Source organism: Electrona antarctica (genome assembly GCF_951216825.1).
Source record: "Electrona antarctica genome assembly, chromosome: 7".
Taxonomy (NCBI): Eukaryota; Metazoa; Chordata; class Actinopteri; order Myctophiformes; family Myctophidae; genus Electrona; species Electrona antarctica.
In genome coordinates, this window is record NC_136812.1 from 11,255,863 (window position 1) to 11,275,105 (window position 19,243).

At 44.5% G+C, this 19,243-nt stretch overlaps 1 protein-coding gene across 1 annotated transcript in view; it reads right to left on the reverse strand.

Moving 5' to 3' along the window:
* trappc8 (trafficking protein particle complex subunit 8) overlaps positions 1 to 19,243 on the reverse strand; it is a 91,607-nt gene that overhangs the window by 61,603 nt on the left and 10,761 nt on the right. Inside the window, 11 exon segments of the mRNA XM_079506029.1 lie at positions 893 to 1,024; positions 1,662 to 1,767; positions 4,063 to 4,169; positions 7,280 to 7,430; positions 8,107 to 8,222; positions 11,311 to 11,597; positions 12,800 to 12,905; positions 13,923 to 14,076; positions 14,262 to 14,436; positions 15,338 to 15,427; positions 18,909 to 18,992. Coding sequence (XP_079362155.1) covers positions 893 to 1,024; positions 1,662 to 1,767; positions 4,063 to 4,169; positions 7,280 to 7,430; positions 8,107 to 8,222; positions 11,311 to 11,597; positions 12,800 to 12,905; positions 13,923 to 14,076; positions 14,262 to 14,436; positions 15,338 to 15,427; positions 18,909 to 18,992 — 1,508 coding nt within the window.

A 19,243-nucleotide genomic window follows, 5' to 3' on the forward strand; every position in this document is an offset into this window, starting at 1 on the left:
CAATCCTTATGTTTTTTTTAATTAGACGATCTGATCAACATGGCTCACAACCGTTGTTGTTGTTGTTCTTTTTAAATGTCTGACAATGTACTAACTGCCATTGGCGATTGAATTCCCCCTGTGAAATGGACACTTTGACAGGACATATTGGACACATTGCTGGCCAGGCCTGGAATCCAACCTGGGACACTGGCTCTTCAGGCAGACTCTCCAACCATTCAACTATGCTGCCCCCCGAATCACAATCGTTCTGCTTTAACCTGGTGGAAACCGGTTCTGTGAAAGCACCACGGTTCCAAGAATCTAGAAGAAAACCAGTTCTAGAACCAAAGTTATTTTGGTGGAAAAGGAGCCTACCTGTCTTGCCTTGCTGAAGCGGTCGGTGTCTAGTACAGTATAAAGTACAGTACCTGCCCTGCCTTGCTGAAGCGGTGTTCAGTACAGTATAAAGTACAGTACCTGCCCTGCCTTGCTGAAGCGGTGTTCAGTACAGTATAAAGTACAGTACCTGCCCTGCCTTGCTGAAGCGGTGTTCAGTACAGTATAAAGTACAGTACCTGCCCTGCCTTGCTGAAGCGGTGTTCAGTACAGTATAAAGTACAGTACCTGCCCTGCCTTGCTGAAGCGGTGTTCAGTACAGTATAAAGTACAGTACCTGCCCTGCCTTGCTGAAGCGGTGTTCAGTACAGTATAAAGTACAGTACCTGCCCTGCCTTGCTGAAGCGGTGTGTATTACAGTATAGGTACAGTACCTGCCCTGCCTTGCTGAAGCGGTGTTCAGTACAGTATAAAGTACAGTACCTGCCCTGCCTTGCTGAAGTGGTGTGTATTACAGTATAGGTACAGTACCTGCCCTGCTGAAGCGGTGTGTATTACAGTATAGGTACAGTACCTGTCCTGCCTTGCTGAAGCGGTGCCCGGCCAGGATCATGTGGAAGGCAAACTTCCGCACCATGGGGTTCCTCATGTTGATGAAGCAGTGTGCTGCCTGCTCCAACAGCAGAGCACTGCGCAGGTCTGAGTCCTGACAGCATGCACGCACGCACGCACGCACACACACACACACACACACACACACACACACACACACACACACACACACACACACACACACACACACACACACACACACACACACACACACACACACACACACACACACACACACACACACACACACACACACACACACACACACACACAGTTCAACTACTGTTAGGAACATTCACGTAACTCTGCAACCGCAGCCATCATACTAGCAGGTGAGCTTATTACAACAGAAAAAAGACAAACTAAAAGACATACGTTTACGTTTAATAATTGTAGTTAATTTTTAGCCTGAAAGTACCCAAGCTTTCCAAGGACTAGAGTGGCGGATTCAAACTAGCGCTGGAAACCTACGCCGGCTCCCTATTGGTTCACCAACCTATGGGGGTCCAGGCACCTTGGCCGGTAGTCCGAGGCTGGCAGTGTGCCGCGGGCTCGACTCCCGATCCCGACGGCCTTTACTGCATGTCAACCCCCCCCCCCCCCCCTTATCTCTCTCCCCCATTCCCAGTCAGCCTACTGTCTGTCCCTCTATATAAAATATAAAGTAAAGGCGAAAGCCACAAAAAAAAACATATACAAAAAAAAGAGTTAAGGGGCGGTAAAAGTCTCACCTCGCTGGTCATCTTGATAAGGAGGGTAGCAGCATCAGAGTACTTCCCCTGACTCTTCAATACTTCAGCACTGAGCAACGCACAGCGCTCCGCTAGCACCATGTTCCTACATAGAGAGAAGAGACAGGCTGTAAGCACAGCGCTCTGCTAGCACCATGTTCCTACGTAGAGAGAAGAGACAGGCTGTAAGCACAGCGCTCTGCTAGCACCATGTTCCTACATAGAGAGAAGAGACAGGCTGTAAGCACAGCGCTCTGCTAGCACCATGTTCCTACATAGAGAGAAGAGACAGGCTGTAAACACAGAGCTCTGCTAGCACCATGTTCCTACATAGAGAGAAGAGACAGGCTGTAAACACAGAGCTCTGCTAGCACCATGTTCCTACATAGAGAGAGGCTGTAAACACAGCGCTCTGCTAGCACCATGTTCCTACATAGAGAGAAGAGACAGGCTGTAAACACAGAGCTCCGCTAGCACCATGTTCCTACATAGAGACAGGCTGTAAACACAGCGCTCTGCTAGCACCATGTTCCTACATAGAGAGGCTGTAAACACAGCGCTCTGCTAGCACCATGTTCCTACATAGAGACATGCTGTAAACAGCGCTCTGCTAGCACCATGTTCCTACATAGAGACATGCTGTAAACAGCGCTCTGCTAGCACCATGTTCCTACATAGAGAGGCTGTAAACACAGCGCTCTGCTAGCACCATGTTCCTACATAGAGACATGCTGTAAACAGCGCTCTGCTAGCACCATGTTCCTACATAGAGAGGCTGTAAACACAGCGCTCTGCTAGCACCATGTTCCTACATAGAGAGGCTGTAAACACAGCGCTCTGCTAGCACCATGTTCCTACATAGAGAGAGGCTGTAAACACAGCGCTCTGCTAGCACCATGTTCCTACATAGAGAGGCTGTAAACACAGCGCTCTGCTAGCACCATGTTCCTACATAGAGACAGGCTGTAAACACAGTGCTCTGCTAGCACCATGTTCCTACATAGAGACATGATGTAAACACAGCGCTCTGCTAGCACCATGTTCCTACATAGAGACATGCTGTAAACACAGCGCTCTGCTAGCACCATGTTCCTACATAGAGACAGGCTGTAAACACAGCGCTCTGCTAGCACCATGTTCCTACATAGAGACATGATGTAAACACAGCGCTCTGCTAGCCCCATGTTCCTACATAGAGACAGGCTGTAAACACAGCGCTCTGCTAGCACCATGTTCCTACATAGAGACAGGCTGTAAACACAGCGCTCTGCTAGCACCATGTTCCTACATAGAGAGGCTGTAAACACAGCGCTCTGCTAGCACCATGTTCCTACATAGAGAGAGGCTGTAAACACAGCGCTCTGCTAGCACCATGTTCCTACATAGAGACAGGCTGTAAACACAGCGCTCTGCTAGCACCATGTTCCTACATAGAGACAGGCTGTAAACACAGCGCTCTGCTAGCACCATGTTCCTACATAGAGACAGGCTGTAAACACAGTGCTCTGCTAGCACCATGTTCCTACATAGAGAGAAGAGACAGGCTGTAAGCACAGCGCTCTGCTAGCACCATGTTCCTACATAGAGACAGGCTGTAAACACAGCGCTCTGCTAGCACCATGTTCCTACATAGAGACAGGCTGTAAACACAGCGCTCTGCTAGCACCATGTTCCTACATAGAGACAGGCTGTAAACACAGCGCTCTGCTAGCACCATGTTCCTACATAGAGACATGCTGTAAACACAGCGCTCTGCTAGCACCATGTTCCTACATAGAGACATGCTGTAAACACAGCGCTCTGCTAGCACCATGTTCCTACATAGAGAGAAGAGACAGGCTGTGTTGTGATTGACCTACAATAAGAATAAGTAAATGTTGTGATTTTGTGATAATTCAACATTTCATGTTAAGTTAAAAAGAAGTTCATTGAAATAGTACTAAAAACAGTCAATAGTACAGCACTATTTACAGTAACAGTTAAAGAGAATTGCACTATTTACAGTTAACTGTACTGGCACTGCGTTTTGGGGTTGCGGATCTGCCACTTTTGTACTACTGTTGTGTGACGCTGTATTGTGATCACGTAGGCAGTGGCCGGTAGAGTGGCCGGATGGGAACCACGAGGTTCCCGGTTCGAACCCGGGCTCCCCCAGAGTTAGTGTCGAAAAGTTCTTGAGCAAGACACTGAACCCCTAATTGTTCCCGATGTGCAGGTTGGTGCCTTGCATGGTTTCCTCCGCCATCGGTCTTGTGTGTGAATGGGTGAATGTAATGCACAATCTATGTAAAGTGCCTCGGATAAAAGCGCTATATAAATGCACCATTTTACCATTTACGTAGGGCATTCAATTATGACAAAAAACAAAACAGTTAGAATATGGAGATTTGTAGAGACCTACTTGCACACGTCTCTATAGGTCTGAATGGCTGTGTCCATGTAGTGAGCAGGATATGGCCTGGGAGCTCCGCCTCCGGCCTGCAGGAAGGCCGCCACGGCTGCCATTTCCTACACACAGGCACAGACACACACACACACACACACACACACACACACAAACAGGAGAACAGGGAGATGTTAGGGTCGCGATCTGGAACCGGACAGACTGGAATCGGTTCCATCACATTTGGAATAGATTCCGTTTTGTGTTTTGTTTTGTTTTTTTCTTTTACTTCTGCTATAAAATTACAATACCGGTGGTTTTCAAAGTTTTTAATATCAAGGACATAACTTTGAGAGTGTACACATTTTTACACTCTCAGGGTTGCACACCTGTAACTAAAAGGGAGCAATTGGGAAAAAATAATCGGCTTCCCATCATGCACCTGTAACCCAGCATGCCTTGCAGTGCGTCGACGCGCATGTCACATGATCGGCCGTAGCCAATGGGAAGAAGTATACAAAGGAGTCCAGTTTCTGTTTCTGCCCCGTTGTAAGAGGCCGTTTTGTCGTAATGTACTAGGCGCCATTCGTGGTGATTGAACACAACACAGACGTTCTGGAATAATTTCTGAAGTTATGCTGTGTCGAGGTTACAATATAAACACTTCTGAAGACAAATTCTGTTTTAAGACGCACGCAGTGACTAATGGCGGATGTGAGGAACGGAAGCTGCAAGCGCAGCACGGAAACTTAACTGAAACGGGTTGGAAACGCAGAGGTGAAGTGAGTGACGTCAGAGCAGACACAGCACAGGAGTAAACGGCACTAACGCATACGTCACAGTCTATGACTTTTGTGAACGCAAAATGTGAGCAGCCACATGGATTGTAATATATGATGTAACAAACATATTGCTGTCGGGAGGAAACCTAACAAAGTTTTTGATGTTTTTGTCTTCATAAATCAGTGCTATTGAACACCCTTTACGTCTGTGTGTCGTTTCGAAAATATTAAACCAATGGAAAGCAGACTCAAACTGCAGACTCAAACTGTCTGCTAAAGCAACTAACTCCACCACCTCTCCCCCTCCCATGCAAGTAATTGACAAAAAAACAACACCAAGTTTGTCAGTGACAAAAGGTAGTGGAGCAACACTTTTGTCCATAGTTTTAGTGGACAGAATGAACAGTGGGTTTTGTAGTTTTAGCGACCAGAATGAACAGTGGTTTTGTAGTTTTAGTGACCAGAATGAACAGTGGTTTTGTAGTTTTAGTGAACAGAATGAACAGTGGGTTTTGTAGTTTTAGCGACCAGAATGAACAGTGGTTTTGTAGTTTTAGCGACTAGAATGAACAGTGGTTTTGTAGTTTTAGCGAACAGAATGAACAGTGGGTTTTGTAGTTTTAGCGACCAGAATGAACAGTGGTTTTGTAGTTTTAGTGACCAGAATGAACAGTGGTTTTGTAGTTTTAGTGAACAGAATGAACAGTGGTTTTGTAGTTTTAGTGAACAGAATGAACAGTGGGTTTTGTAGTTTTAGCGACCAGAATGAACAGTGGTTTTGTAGTTTTAGTGAACAGAATGAACAGTGGTTTTGTAGTTTTAGTGAACAGAATGAACAGTGGGTTTTGTAGTTTTAGTGACCAGAATGAACAGTGGTTTTGTAGTTTTAGTGAACAGAATGAACAGTGGTTTTGTAGTTTTAGTGAACAGAATGAACAGTGGGTTTTGTAGTTTTAGCGACCAGAATGAACAGTGGTTTTGTAGTTTTAGTGACCAGAATGAACAGTGGTTTTGTAGTTTTAGTGAACAGAATGAACAGTGGGTTTTGTAGTTTTAGCGACCAGAATGAACAGTGGTTTTGTAGTTTTAGCGACCAGAATGAACAGTGGTTTTGTAGTTTTAGCGACCAGAATGAACAGTGGTTTTGTAGTTTTAGTGACCAGAATGAACAGTGGTTTTGTAGTTTTAGCGACCAGAATGAACAGTGGTTTTGTAGTTTTAGCGACCAGAATGAACAGTGGTTTTGTAGTTTTAGCGACCAGAATGAACAGTGGTTTTGTAGTTTTAGCGACCAGAATGAACAGTGGTGTTGTAGTTTTAGCGAACAGAATGAACAGTGGTTTTGTAGTTTTAGCGACCAGAATGAACAGTGGGTTTTGTAGTTTTAGCGACAATTTACAATTTACAATTTAGGCATTTAGCAGACGCTCTTAATCCAGAGCGACTTACATTAAGCAAAAACAAAAAGCATGGCATACATCACATGTATAAAAAGTAGTTATCATGAATCATGCGTAAACTAAGAACGTAACAGTGGAGTATCTATGTAAACTATACATACTATACTATATAATATATTATACATGTGTACTATAAAGTGCTATGACTACATAAAGTGCAATTCTAGAGCTGTCTACATAACAAGCTATAAGTCTGTTTAAAATACTATCTAAGTCTACATAATGTGCTATCTAAGGGGCTAGGCTAGGGCAAGTGCTACGGGCCATGGTGGAGTCTGAAGAGGTGGGTTTTCAGACTACGGCGGAAGATTGGGAGTGAGGCTGCAGTTCTGACTGCAATGGGAAGTGCATTCCATAGTTTTGGAGCCAGAAGGGAGAAGAGTTTGGGACGTGTGGAGCGTTGTCCCGGCGTTTTTAGTGAAGGTACCTCCAGCTTCCCTGCGTTGGCTGATCTGAGTGAGCGGGAGGGTTTGTAGGGTACGATCATACTTGTGAGATATGGGGGGGCCATGCCTTTGGTTGCTTTGAATGCCAGCATCAGAGTTTTGTATTCTGTGCGGGCAGCGACCGGGAGCCAATGGAGCGAGCGGAGAAGGGGGGAGACGTGTGAGAATTTTGGCTGGTTGAAGACCAAGCGTGCTGCGGCATTTTGGATCAGTTGGAGGGGCTTAAGTGCACATGCCGGTAGGCCAGTAAGGAGGGAGTTGCAATAGTCAAGTTTTGACAAGACTGTTGTCTGGATTAGGAGCTGGGCTGACTCCTGGGTGAGGAACGGTCTAATTCGTCGTATGTTGTAGAGTGTAAACCTACAGGATCTAGTGACAGCTGTGATGTGTGTTTTGAACGAGAGCTGACTGTCCAGGACAACACCAAGGTTCCTGGCTGTCGGGACAGACTTTACCAGGGCGTTGTCTACGGAGACCAGAATGAACAGTGGTTTTGTAGTTTTAGCGACCAGAATGAACAGTGGTGCTGTGCGTGGCGTGTCCTCACCAGGGCACCGGCGGCGTACAGCATGGCCTGGTCAGACAGGAAGTCCTTCTTGGCGGTGTGGTAGCAGCTGTAGGCCAGCTCATAGTGCTGCACCAGGAAGCACAGGTCCGCCATCTTACGGATCTGCAGCTCCGGGGCTTCAGGGGGGTAGCTGGGGGTCAAAAGGTCACACGCACGCACACAGACAGACAGACAGACAGGGAAGGGGGGCAAACGGAGGGATTAGTTCAGACAAGACACCGACACATAGGGCTGTCACCATTACAACATTTAAATTGACGATTAATTGTCACACAAATAATTGAGTCGATTAAGGATTTAAATTGTATTTTTGGCATTGAACAACATTTTTGGCATTGTCTAGAAATGTTTGGAAATGTGGAGAGGGGGATATGGAGAACATGTTCTCTCTCTCTCCCTCGTTCTGTATTCATGGACTGATGAGATTTTACATATTTTCAGTACAGCACGTGCTTGCTGCTACAGGCGTTGAACCAGTGTCTGTGAAACTTTAGCTGTTGAAAAATAGCAGATACAAGCTTGTAGCTTGTATATGTAGAGAGCTTGTAGATCTGATATTTGTTTTAAATCGTGAAAATGTGTGCAAATCTTTGAATACCGGTATATTATTCTTTCAACATTTTTAACTAAAATCTTTGCTTCTGGCGGGTCCGTCTGGAACAAAATATTTTGAGATGGAGTTCAGCGGCCAAATACATACATGCCACTAACCACTGATATGGAAACACAGGTTTTTCATAAAACTGTCAGGATTTAGAAGACATTTGTAGAATCAGGTCCTCAGGTCTTAAAGGGTGAATGCTTACAGGAGGCCAGAAGTGTTCTTCAGCTCACTGATGCTCTTCTCTGGAACCTTGCCTCCACCAAACCACTTCTTAGTGGCAGAGAACAGAGAGCGGCTCAGGCCCTTCCTGGAAATGAGCTGCAGGATGAGAGAGAGAGAGAGAGAGAGAGAGAGAGAGAGAGAGAGAGAGAGAGAGAGAGAAACTGTTGGACTGGTTCAACATCATAGCACATGGGTCAGACAATACAGAATTTAACCACACGGTGGCACACTAATTAGAGCCCGTGAGTGACAGCCACACAGTCGCTGTGTGGCTGTCACTGTACTTAATAAATGTAATAAGATACATACACGAAACATAGGCCTCAGTAAATATCATAAAATAGATATAGAAAGTTTCAGAAAAAAGAGCGTGTAAAGGCTGCAGCTAATACAGAAGCTAATGGCTATGGAGAAACGGAAGCCGTGCTGGCGAGAGCCTACTCGTTATGAGCACCCCGCATACGTTATGTATAGGACGAGTATAACTGTCAATAGCAACTAATGTGTTGAAGTCTGCGTGGCACACTGTAGTTCAGTGGTTCTCAACCTTCTCAGGGCATTAATCCTCATTGCATTCCTGGCCAGGATCATTAGCAGGTCTTCAGGAGTATCAACAACATTCCTGGCTGTGCTGAACAACACTCCGATGGATTGCTTGTTGCACAAAATGCATTAAGTGCTTGTTGTGCCACATTTGGCACACAACAATGGCAAGTGAAAGCCATATTGATCCTTTGGATCCGCTAGCAGGGTCTTGGCTCCTCTGTCCATCGCTGACTGCTGTTTATTATAGAACAATCTGAGAGCCCATTGTCAAAAAATAAGGGAAAAACAGCACCCTCTTGTCAACAGTCTGTCTTGAGAGACTAATTATAGAATAGATCAAGCGGAAGTGGAAATAGACGATTTACAAGCTTGCAATTCGAAACTGGCCCCTGTAAAATCGGAATCCCTCAAACACGGACGCAAGGACAACACAAGAGACGGTCGCGGCCACACAGCCAACTCAAGGTATGGCCACTGAGCCAACTTGGGGACCCAACGCAAGGACAACACAAGAGATGGTCACGGCCACACAGCCAACTCAAGGTACGGCCACGGAGCCGACTTGGGGACCCAACGCAGCTCCTCCAAGGAAAACAAACAAATGAACGGAGCTGAACGTGAAAACCCCCCACCGCCAACCCCTTTTTTTCCCTCACTGTATATGTTTCTTTTCCCTTTTTACCTCCTTTATGATGAATTCCTGTTCTGTCCTTTGTCTATATAGAAGTGTCTATTTGTACGTCTCTAAATGTTTTTGATGAATTGAACATTGTGGACCCTATTGAAAACAAGTGTAATGCTTAATTGGGTCGTCCACTCACAGTTAACAGCCTTTGTATTGAGTTTGTGCTTGAAATGTAGTGTAATTCTGCAAATTGTTAATACATTTTTCAATCAATCAATCAATCAATGCTATTATTTTTTCACTAGGGGAGACATCAACTTTATCTTTTGGGTCTCGAGCTGAAACGTTTGGGATGTGGCACGTTGAATGAGTTTTAAAGGTGGATAAAATTGGTATGTCAACATACTGAAGCACACAGTGCTGTAAAATATCATAATAGATGGTTGTGTTGAGACATGGACATGACAAAACACAGTGATGATTTAGGCCATGTTATCTGCTGGACTGGTGTTGATCCACTGACACTGTGAAACTGTAACAATGGTTTCAACACAGCCATCTTTTTAGAGTACATTGTGATTCAGTATGTTGACAAGCTTCATGGATATGCTAATGTTCCTTTCCAGCTCGATTTGGCACCTGCCCACAGTGCCAAAACTACTAGTAGCTGGTGTACTGACCATGGTATTACTGTGCTTAACTGACCAGCCAACTGGCCTGGCCTGAAACCCCACAGAGAATCTTGGTTGTATTGTCAAGAGGAAGGTGTGAGACATAAGAATGAACAATACAAATTAATTTACAGCTGTTATCAAAGCAAACCTGGGCTTTCATAACACCTCAACAGTGCCACAGGCTGATCACCTCCATGCCACGCCCCATTGATGAAATAATTTGTTCAAAAGTACTTTTCAGATGGTCGACATTTCTCGTTTAAAAAAATATTTTTTTTAGTGGTCTCGTAAAATATTCTAATTAACTGAGATAGGATTTTTTGATTTTCATGAGCTGTATGCCATAATCATCAATATTAAAACAATAAAAGGCTTGAATTATTTCAGTTGTTCTGTAATGAATCTAAAATATATTATGAAAGTTTATTTATTTGTATTACATTATGGCAAATAATGAACTCTTTCAGATTATTCTAATTCGTTGGGATGGACCTATAAACGTTGTATACGTTGGGGTACGTATATATACGGACCTGGGATATGACGCCACCTAGCGTCGACGTCCGTATATACAGTATACGGACGAAGCATAATTTACTTAGGTTACTTTAGGAATACCAGGCTGCGCAGTTCCGCCGGCTGTACGCCTGGGGCGAGTTGGTAAAGGGGCGAGTCGTTTGGTATTCTCCACCCGACAGAGACGATAATATAAATACTTCATTATGCACGTATATTATGTAGAATGCACGTGCTCTCTCTCCGCTCAAACAGTGAATAAATAGACATCACAAGACATAACGTGGCTGCAAGGCCATCACATGACGTACGTTTAATGACGGGTTACATCATGCATGTCAGAGCCAGCCACACGGTAACTAATAAGAGTGTGTTCCGATAGACCACGCTCTTGCTGTGCGTTTCTGAAGTCTGCGTTTTTTTTACCAGCTGTGGGCAAAATTGGCCAGTGATGCAGTGGCGAACCCCGAACGAAGACTCTTATATGTTGTTGACTTTCAAGTGAGAGCGTGTCGTTCACGGCTTGAGATTGAAACTGAAACCATTTAGGTCCCAATTTCTATAATCGTAGAGCGATAACAATAAGGGCCGTGTTATAAGTCGTTCGTTCTCGTTTGTGACAGTTTGAGCTGATACGGTTTTCCGGGCCAGTCACACAGAGACCTCAGACCCCCCATTGAATGGCATTTCTATCTCTGGAACGCCAATTTATATTGTAAAATTAATGTTAATTTAGCTAACCCTCAAGTACCCCTGGGGGTCCCCGGACCCCACTTTGGGAACCACTACTCTAGATCCATTATAACTCTATGGGTGTGGTTACCTGGTCATTGAGCTGCCTGATGTTCTTCTCCACGTGAGGCAGCAGGCCTCTGAAGGTGAACTCCTGGATGAACTGCCTGATGCGGTCGTGGTCGTTGAGGGTCAGACACGTCCCGTGACTGCTGCTGATGGTCCCAGGCCCCGCCCCCAGAGGACCACCAGCCCCAAGCGAGCTTCTCTTGGCCTCCGAGGAGGCCACCCTCAAGGCGTCCAGGCTGGTGGGGTCGCCCGGGACCGGGCCCAGCTGCAGAGGGTGGCCATGGTCTGTGTTGTTGGACACCGTTGTGTCTGTTCACAGTACACACACACGGACACACACGGACACACACACACACGTCACCAACTAAGACTATGACCAAAAACACATTTCGTCGACTACCTATTTTCACTAACGAAAATGAAAAAATAAATAAATCAAAAACTAAGCTATGATGACTAAAACTAAGACTAAATGTATTGACAATTTTGTCAACAACAAAATAACTTGGAGGGACTAGTGTAGAAGAGATCCAGTAGAACAAAGTCATGTCATTTATGCTTGATTGTTTGCAGGTGTCACTCTCCGAAAATAGACAATCTTTAGCTTGTACTGTAGATCTGCTGTTTTCAGTCGACTAAATCAACTGCAGATTTAATCAACTAAAATCGAAACTAAAACTAGACTACAAGTAAAACATTCCAGATCACTAAATGACTAAAGCTAAATGGAGTTTTATTTATTCAAAAGACTATGACTAAAAACTACATCAAAATGTGCTGTCAAAATCAACACTGAATGACTGCAAAAAATGCATGGGAATTTTCTTTTGCAAGGTACTGCGACGCTCTGTACAATTACTATACCAGTAGTTCACAAACATTTTAATTTCACTGAGAGTGTACAAAATGTATTTGTATTTGTACTCTCTCAGGTTCCCATTCCCAACCCTGCCCGTAGGAGTACGTGCAGTGACTATTATCACCCTCGCCCGTATAGACGGTCGACAAAGCCCTCTAAGCCACTTTCACAGTCCGACTAGAACAGGGGTTCTCAACGTTTTTGGCCGGGGACCCCCGGAAATGCTTTGGCAATGTCTCGGGAGACCCCCGCCCCGCCCCCTCCCGACCCCCAATATAAATTGACTGCTAGAATAACCTTAAACCATTTTGGGCGGGAACCCCTTTTGGTGTTTTAAGCATTGTTATAATTTAGCTATTGAAAAATAGCAGATCTACAAGCTCATAGCGCGCCACCGAGTGGCGAGCTACGAGCTTGTAGGTCTGCTATTTTTGAAAAATCGTGAAAAAAAAAAAAATATATATATTTTTTTTTTTGAAAATAATTTGGGGACCCCCTAAAATAATTTGGCGACCCCCCGAGGGGTCGCGACCCACGGGCTGAGAACCCCTGGACTAGAACATTACTCCCTGTGTAAATGCACAGATGTGTAGGTAAGCGTGCTGGTTTCCAGTTTAAGTGCTGCTGCTGCTGCTACTATGTGCACACCGACCTTTCTCCGCTGACTCGGGCCAATCACCATCAGCTGTGTCAACGTTATTCTCCACCGCAGTGGCGTCGTTGGCGTCTGGTGCTGAAGCAGGCTCCTCATACGTGTCCTATAGCGTTAAACATACACAAAAATAGAGGTGGGGGGGATGTTGCATTTAGTGTATATAGCACCTTATCCAGAGGACTCCCAGACCCATTTTTATTCCCAAAAGATCTAGACAAGTTCCCAAAAGTAAAAGCAAATTCGAAACATTTCTCAAAATAATTTCATAGATTATAAATAAAATAATAATTCAAAATAAACAGTTCACATTAACAGTTCCTATATGGAGTTCCAAATGGACCCGGTCCCTTACAGGTCTGTAACTCCCAAGAGTTATGGTGGTCCTTGAAATTAAAAAAAAAAATGAAATTGTAATTATTATCATATCATAGCAGACAAGAACTTTACATATCAGATGAGGTCTGACAGTCACAGAGATAAACAAGCTCACGATAAACACCACGTGTTGTAAGCTTGTAAGATGAACTATTTCTATTTTGTAAATGTTTTGGAAATAAAAAATATAAAAAATTATTAAATGTGTCAGTGATTTCTTTGTACATTTAAGTTATTTGTCATATCTGCCCTGTGGAATTTGTGATTACGAAGCCTAAAAGGCAAACAGAAATACTAATTTTAACAAAAACCATAATTCAAATCATTAATCGCAATTATTTGTGTGACAATTAACCGTCAACTTAAATGTGTAATCGTTGACAGCTTTACCAGTGTCAATTGTCTAGTCACGTGTAAATACTCTTGAGCGCTACACTCCCTCTGCCAACCTGGGGAGACTCTCCCCAGGAGAGCAACGGACTGACCTCATGCTTCCTTCAATGCATGAGGAGTGAGCAGGCCGCTTCTTTTCATCTGGCAGGGGGGAGTTTCCCCGGTTGGACGTAGTGCATGGAAGGAACACGTTATTCCAACCAGTTCCTTTCCCCTCCATCAGGCACCCCCGCTGGCCATGGGGAGGGCAGTACAGAGACCAGTATTACTGCCTGTTTTTTGTGAGGGTACCCAACTACCTACCCTAGGGGACACGGGCAGAACATGCAGACAGACTCCAGGAGATCATTACCTGGCTGTGGAGGTTGTTCTTGTGGAGATACTGGCTCCAGGGGTCGGGGATCTGCTCGTCTGCCCCGGCCGCGGCCGTGCGTGAGTTTACTTTCAGCAGGTAGCAGCTGTGGACGCCGTACCTCTGCTTCATGTCCTCGTACACCGAGTCTGCCCTAGAGAGACGGCCGGACAGACAGTCAGACACATACAGGGTCGCTTTCACCGCTTTCAGAGTTCATTCAATTCACAGCAGGGGATGGAAACGGACAATATTTGTCCACTGTGTGTGTGTGTGTGTGTGTGTGTATGTGTGTGTGTGTGTGTGTGTGAGTGTGAGTGTGTGCGTGTGTGTGTGTACCTGTGCTCGTCTCCCTGGCTCATGTCGTGCAGTAGGACGTAGTATTTCAGCGTGTTAGGGATGAACCACTTGGGGTTGGTGTAGTCTCCACTGTGCTGGATGCGGTGCTGCTCCTGGGACAGCTTGAGGAACTGCTCCACTGGGACCGCCTCCGTGGACGACACCACCAGGAGGCCTGCGGGGGGCGCCAAAGTCAAGGACTCCACACGTGACAGAATTAATTGTTTTTTAACAATATGTTTTTAAACGTCTCTATGGAAGGAACGTACACATTTGCTAACACAATGGATGCTGCCAGCATCTTTCAAAATATAAGCGCCAGAGTGCCAGCAGATATGGCAGATTTTACTCTGAAAGGTCCCCCACTTCCGTTCCCCACCAAAACCGGTAGGCATAATGTTCCATTCTTACCTCGCGCTGGTCACGCTAATGTCTCTCTAGAAGCGTTAATATTCCAAACGAGAGGCATGCTGAAGTCAGAACATTGCCCATCTGGTCAAAACCATGGAGAGTTCCCTAAATTAGGAGATACGAGCCATTCTTTCTGAGCCGTAAACAAGGAAGTGAACGGCAAGGCGAATGTGCGAAACAGCAAGGAGTACGGTGCAGAAGGAGAGGCCCACAAAAAATATATATCAATAAAAAAGCCCTAAAGACTTGTATACACGTCCAAGGCCAAAATTGTGTAAATTGGTGTAAGCTCTGTATTATCCACCTCCTGATGTAAGTAACATATGAAGACAAGGCCCTGCAAGCTGTAGATTTAGTAAAGTTTCAGTATTCGTACCCTCTCGGAGATATATTTTAAATGGTGCGGTCCCCAGTTCAAAAATAATTATTGACAAGTTTGAGAACCGTTGATCTACAACACCCCACACAACACTAAGCACAGAGTCACTGATTTGACAGACTTCACACACCTCATATCCTTTGTATGTTTCATTTAGTTACTTTTGCACCGTCTCTCTCACACACACGTAACGATATACGATCCACCGGGAGTGCACCCGCCTATTAGTTTTTAATTGGCAGTGCACTCAGTGTGCCTATATCACTCCATAACGCCAGAAGGATACAGGCGAGGTAGTGGTTGAGGAACTCATGGTCCGACGCGGGCATGGACTGCATGAAGCTCTCTCTGTAGGTCTCGAACCACGGCGTGTTCGCTAGAAAGACACACACACACACACACACACACACACACACACACACACACACACACACCTTGAGAGAAGATCAGACAGACACGTAGACTGGACACACACACGGCTAGCCGTCGTCTGGTTTCCAGGTTAACTCACACCCACCATCCCTGAAGAAGAGCCCGTACTGTACCGTCACAATCACAAAACAGTTCAGGCTATTCGAGGAAACACACCGATCAATCATAGACAATTCATCAATTTAAGTGAATCAGAGAGTGATGACAATTTTAAAGGGGAAAGAAAACAAAGATCTGATTATAATCGCAGGTCACAGAAAAGCTGAGATTTATTGCAGGGGTAAAACAAAATTGATTCTGCGGCACGATGCTGTTGCTTTTCTATGCACAAATAGTTGACAAAATCAGAAAGGACAAAAACCTTCCACTGCTGAAAAAGAGACTGAAATGTCAGACATATTTAATATTTTACATTATTGGATCAGCATCTTTAATTGAGTACTTCAGGGCTTGTGTATATTCGTACTTAATATACTTTTACCGCAGAAGCCAATTGATGTATTTGGACACGGACATCCATTCAGGGATGCCCATGAGAAGATTTGTCAACATTTGTTGAAAACGCCATGGAATCCCCTGGAACCAATGGTCTAGTCCAGTGGTTTTCAACCAGTGGTCCAGGGACCACCAGTGGTCCTTGAGGGGGTACCAGGTGGTCCCCGGCTAACTGATAAAGAGGAGTTGGTAACCAAATGGACACTTAGATCTTTAAACTATTGTTAAACATCTGCATTACTTCATTTACAAAAAGTCTATACAATTAGAAGAATCGTTATTTTGATCAACTTTTGCGTGATATCTCTCCTATGGTGGGATAAATGGGACAAATTCTTATCGAACGATAACAAAATATTTTAGTTTTGGGTCAGAGAGGCTAAATCTCATCAAAACGGTTGTCCGTGGCTCAAATCAAATGCCGAATACATAATGGGCCTTGGCATGACATGGGTTGAAAACCACCGATTCATGTCTTCACTGTAAAGGGTTAAGTCCCAGTGCAACCATCCAAAGTGTCCTTGAGGAGAAGACTCCCCTGGGCGTGACCCAATTACCGAGACAACCTAAATGTAATCCATCATCAAGTGTGTTTCTGTGCAGTGGACAGCTTCCCCAGCCAGCCAGCAGTACAGTGGCTCCATCTTTAGACAGAATCAATGAATGAATAACAGCTACGCATATTCTCACAGCGAGGGCCCTCAGCAGCACTCGAGCACAAACAGAGGGAGGCCGCCTGCTGACACTGAACTGAAGGCGGTTCAGTTCAGTGTCAGCAGGCGGCGTCCCTCTGTTTGCTGATATGTGGCGTCACTTTCTACGAAAACGCAAGCAGTGAACCACTTCAACCCTACATCGTCTGTCAGGGGGAAACGTCATGTCTAAAACAGTTACTTTTTAGGATAAAAAAAATATATATAAAATAAATGAAAAGCAGCAGATCAACAAGCTCAAAATGTGCCGCTACACGCAACGTGTGGAAGCATGCAGATCTGCTACTTTTTATGGCATGCTTTTGTGTGACGCCGAGGTGCTCCAATCACGTTTTTTGGGACCGATCCCTGGAGTATCATCAAGTAGGTCATATATGTTATGAATGTACGTGAATGTACGTCAATGTGTTCTGGATGTTCAGATGAGTCACCACCTGCTGCCGAGAAGGGAGAAATTACAGCAAATAATCCACCTCTGGTTGCCTCTCCGTGTGCAAGACTCACACAGATACCTACGTACCGCTACTGTCGGGTGGAAACCTCACATCCAATATAGTGGCGTCAAAAATAATCGATTCAGCAATGCATCGCGATTCGGCCGTGCACGAATCTGCAACGTGACATAATCGACCATCGCTAATCAAATACTACATATAATTCTAAATTAAATATGTTGTTATCTGACTGCTTGTATTGACTGACAAAAATGTTGTGAAGTAATAATAGAAAAGTGTGATGGACCGCGATGCATCGTAGAATCGAAACCTGGTCAATCGTAATCGAATTGAATCTTGAGGGCAGTGCCAATGTCAAAATCTAGTTCGTTTTCAGGATTCTGATAAAATGATCAAAAAATAAAAGAAACTAAAAATAGCCGATATACAAACTCAAAATGTGTCGTCTCGTGCCACGTTTTGAGCTTGTAGATATGCTGTTTTTTGTGTGACACTGTAGTATGACTTAGTAGGGCATTCATTTAACCCATTTTGGGCGGGAACCCCTTTTGGTATTTTAAACATTATGTTATAATTTAGCTATTGAAAAATAGCAGATCTACAAGCTCATAGCGCGCCACCGAGTGGCGCGCTACGAGCTTGTAGGCTTGCTAATTTTGAAAAATCGTGAAAATATTTATTTCAGAAAACTGGAGGATTTAGAAGATATTTTTTAATTTCGCTGTCAGGCCTAAATGGGTTAAAAAACAAAGTTAAAACACTGAGATTGGAGGTTTCTTTCCGACAACGGCGATCATGTGATGCATCGGCACTACAAACAGATGTTAGCAGAGAGAGCGTCGCAGCTTTTTGGTAAATAAATGGAAAAGAACTTCTAACACGAAGGTCTAGTGACACCGAAATGAGGCAAAGACGGTGGCTCACAGCATCGGCGACCCTATTGGTCTGGGAATCTCATTATCCAGTTAAACTCCATGTCATTAAGCTTTCTTTCTTTAGTTAACCAGGGTACCATACACTGTAGGTCTAACGATTTACATTGTTAGACCTAGAACTCCTCTCGATTCCATCTTAGTGACAGACCATTACAAACACACCATCATTCTATCATTTCTATGTGTCAGTCATTTCTATGTGTCAGTATATCAGCTGCCTCCCATTTACACTTAGTTCTATAATGTTGACGTCAAAAGATGTCAGCGACATCAGTTTGGGCCCATTCAAGTCCTGGATCGTAGTTTGGACTAAAAGTGAGTTAATGTTCACAAATATTGTTCACAAAACATTGCTTTGGTCTTTTTCCCCCAAGCCGCTAGCTATATATATATATATATATATATATATATATATATATATATATATATATATATATATATATATATATTTACTTTCATGCCATGAGCCACCACTTTGCATTAAAAGCAACGGACATTTCACTCACAGGAAACGCACACAGAAGAATACAAAACAAATCAATCTAAGGCTTTAGAGAGTCCCACCACCTTGTCAGAAGAGAAGTGAGGAAAGAGAAAGACTGCACAGTGAAATCCTGAGTGTTCAATCATTTTGCCGGAGGGGGGGGGGCTCTGGCACCCCCTCATCCTCCTTTGTACACTCCGAAGAGTTAAATTAGCACTGAGGATTTTACTGTGCGCTTGGACAACAACACGGCTACGTGGATCTAGGAGGGAGAAGAAGAGTGCAGGAAGTGAGCTAAGCTGGAGAAAGGAGTTGTTGTACGCCCCCTGGAGGACAGGAGTACCTGTGTAATGCTTGGAGCTGCTCAGTTCCGTTAGCGTGTCCCTCCATGCTGCGTACCAGGGCACGCTAGCTTTAAGGGAGCGATCTGACCAGTGAGGGAGGGGGAAAGAGAGAGCCAGGGCTGGTGTTAATGTTAGCGACCACATCTCCATTAGCCATCAGAGAGGTCCCTAGTAGTGTGAAGGCAGGGTGAAGTGATATCCGTTATTTTTTGTGGAAAACGTTCTGCGTGAAGCTCTGTACTCCGATAGAAATCTTTGCTATATAAAGTGGTTGTTCAGTAACAGGAGTCTCTCCGTCTATCCAGCTCTTGAGAAAATAGAGAATACATTTTCA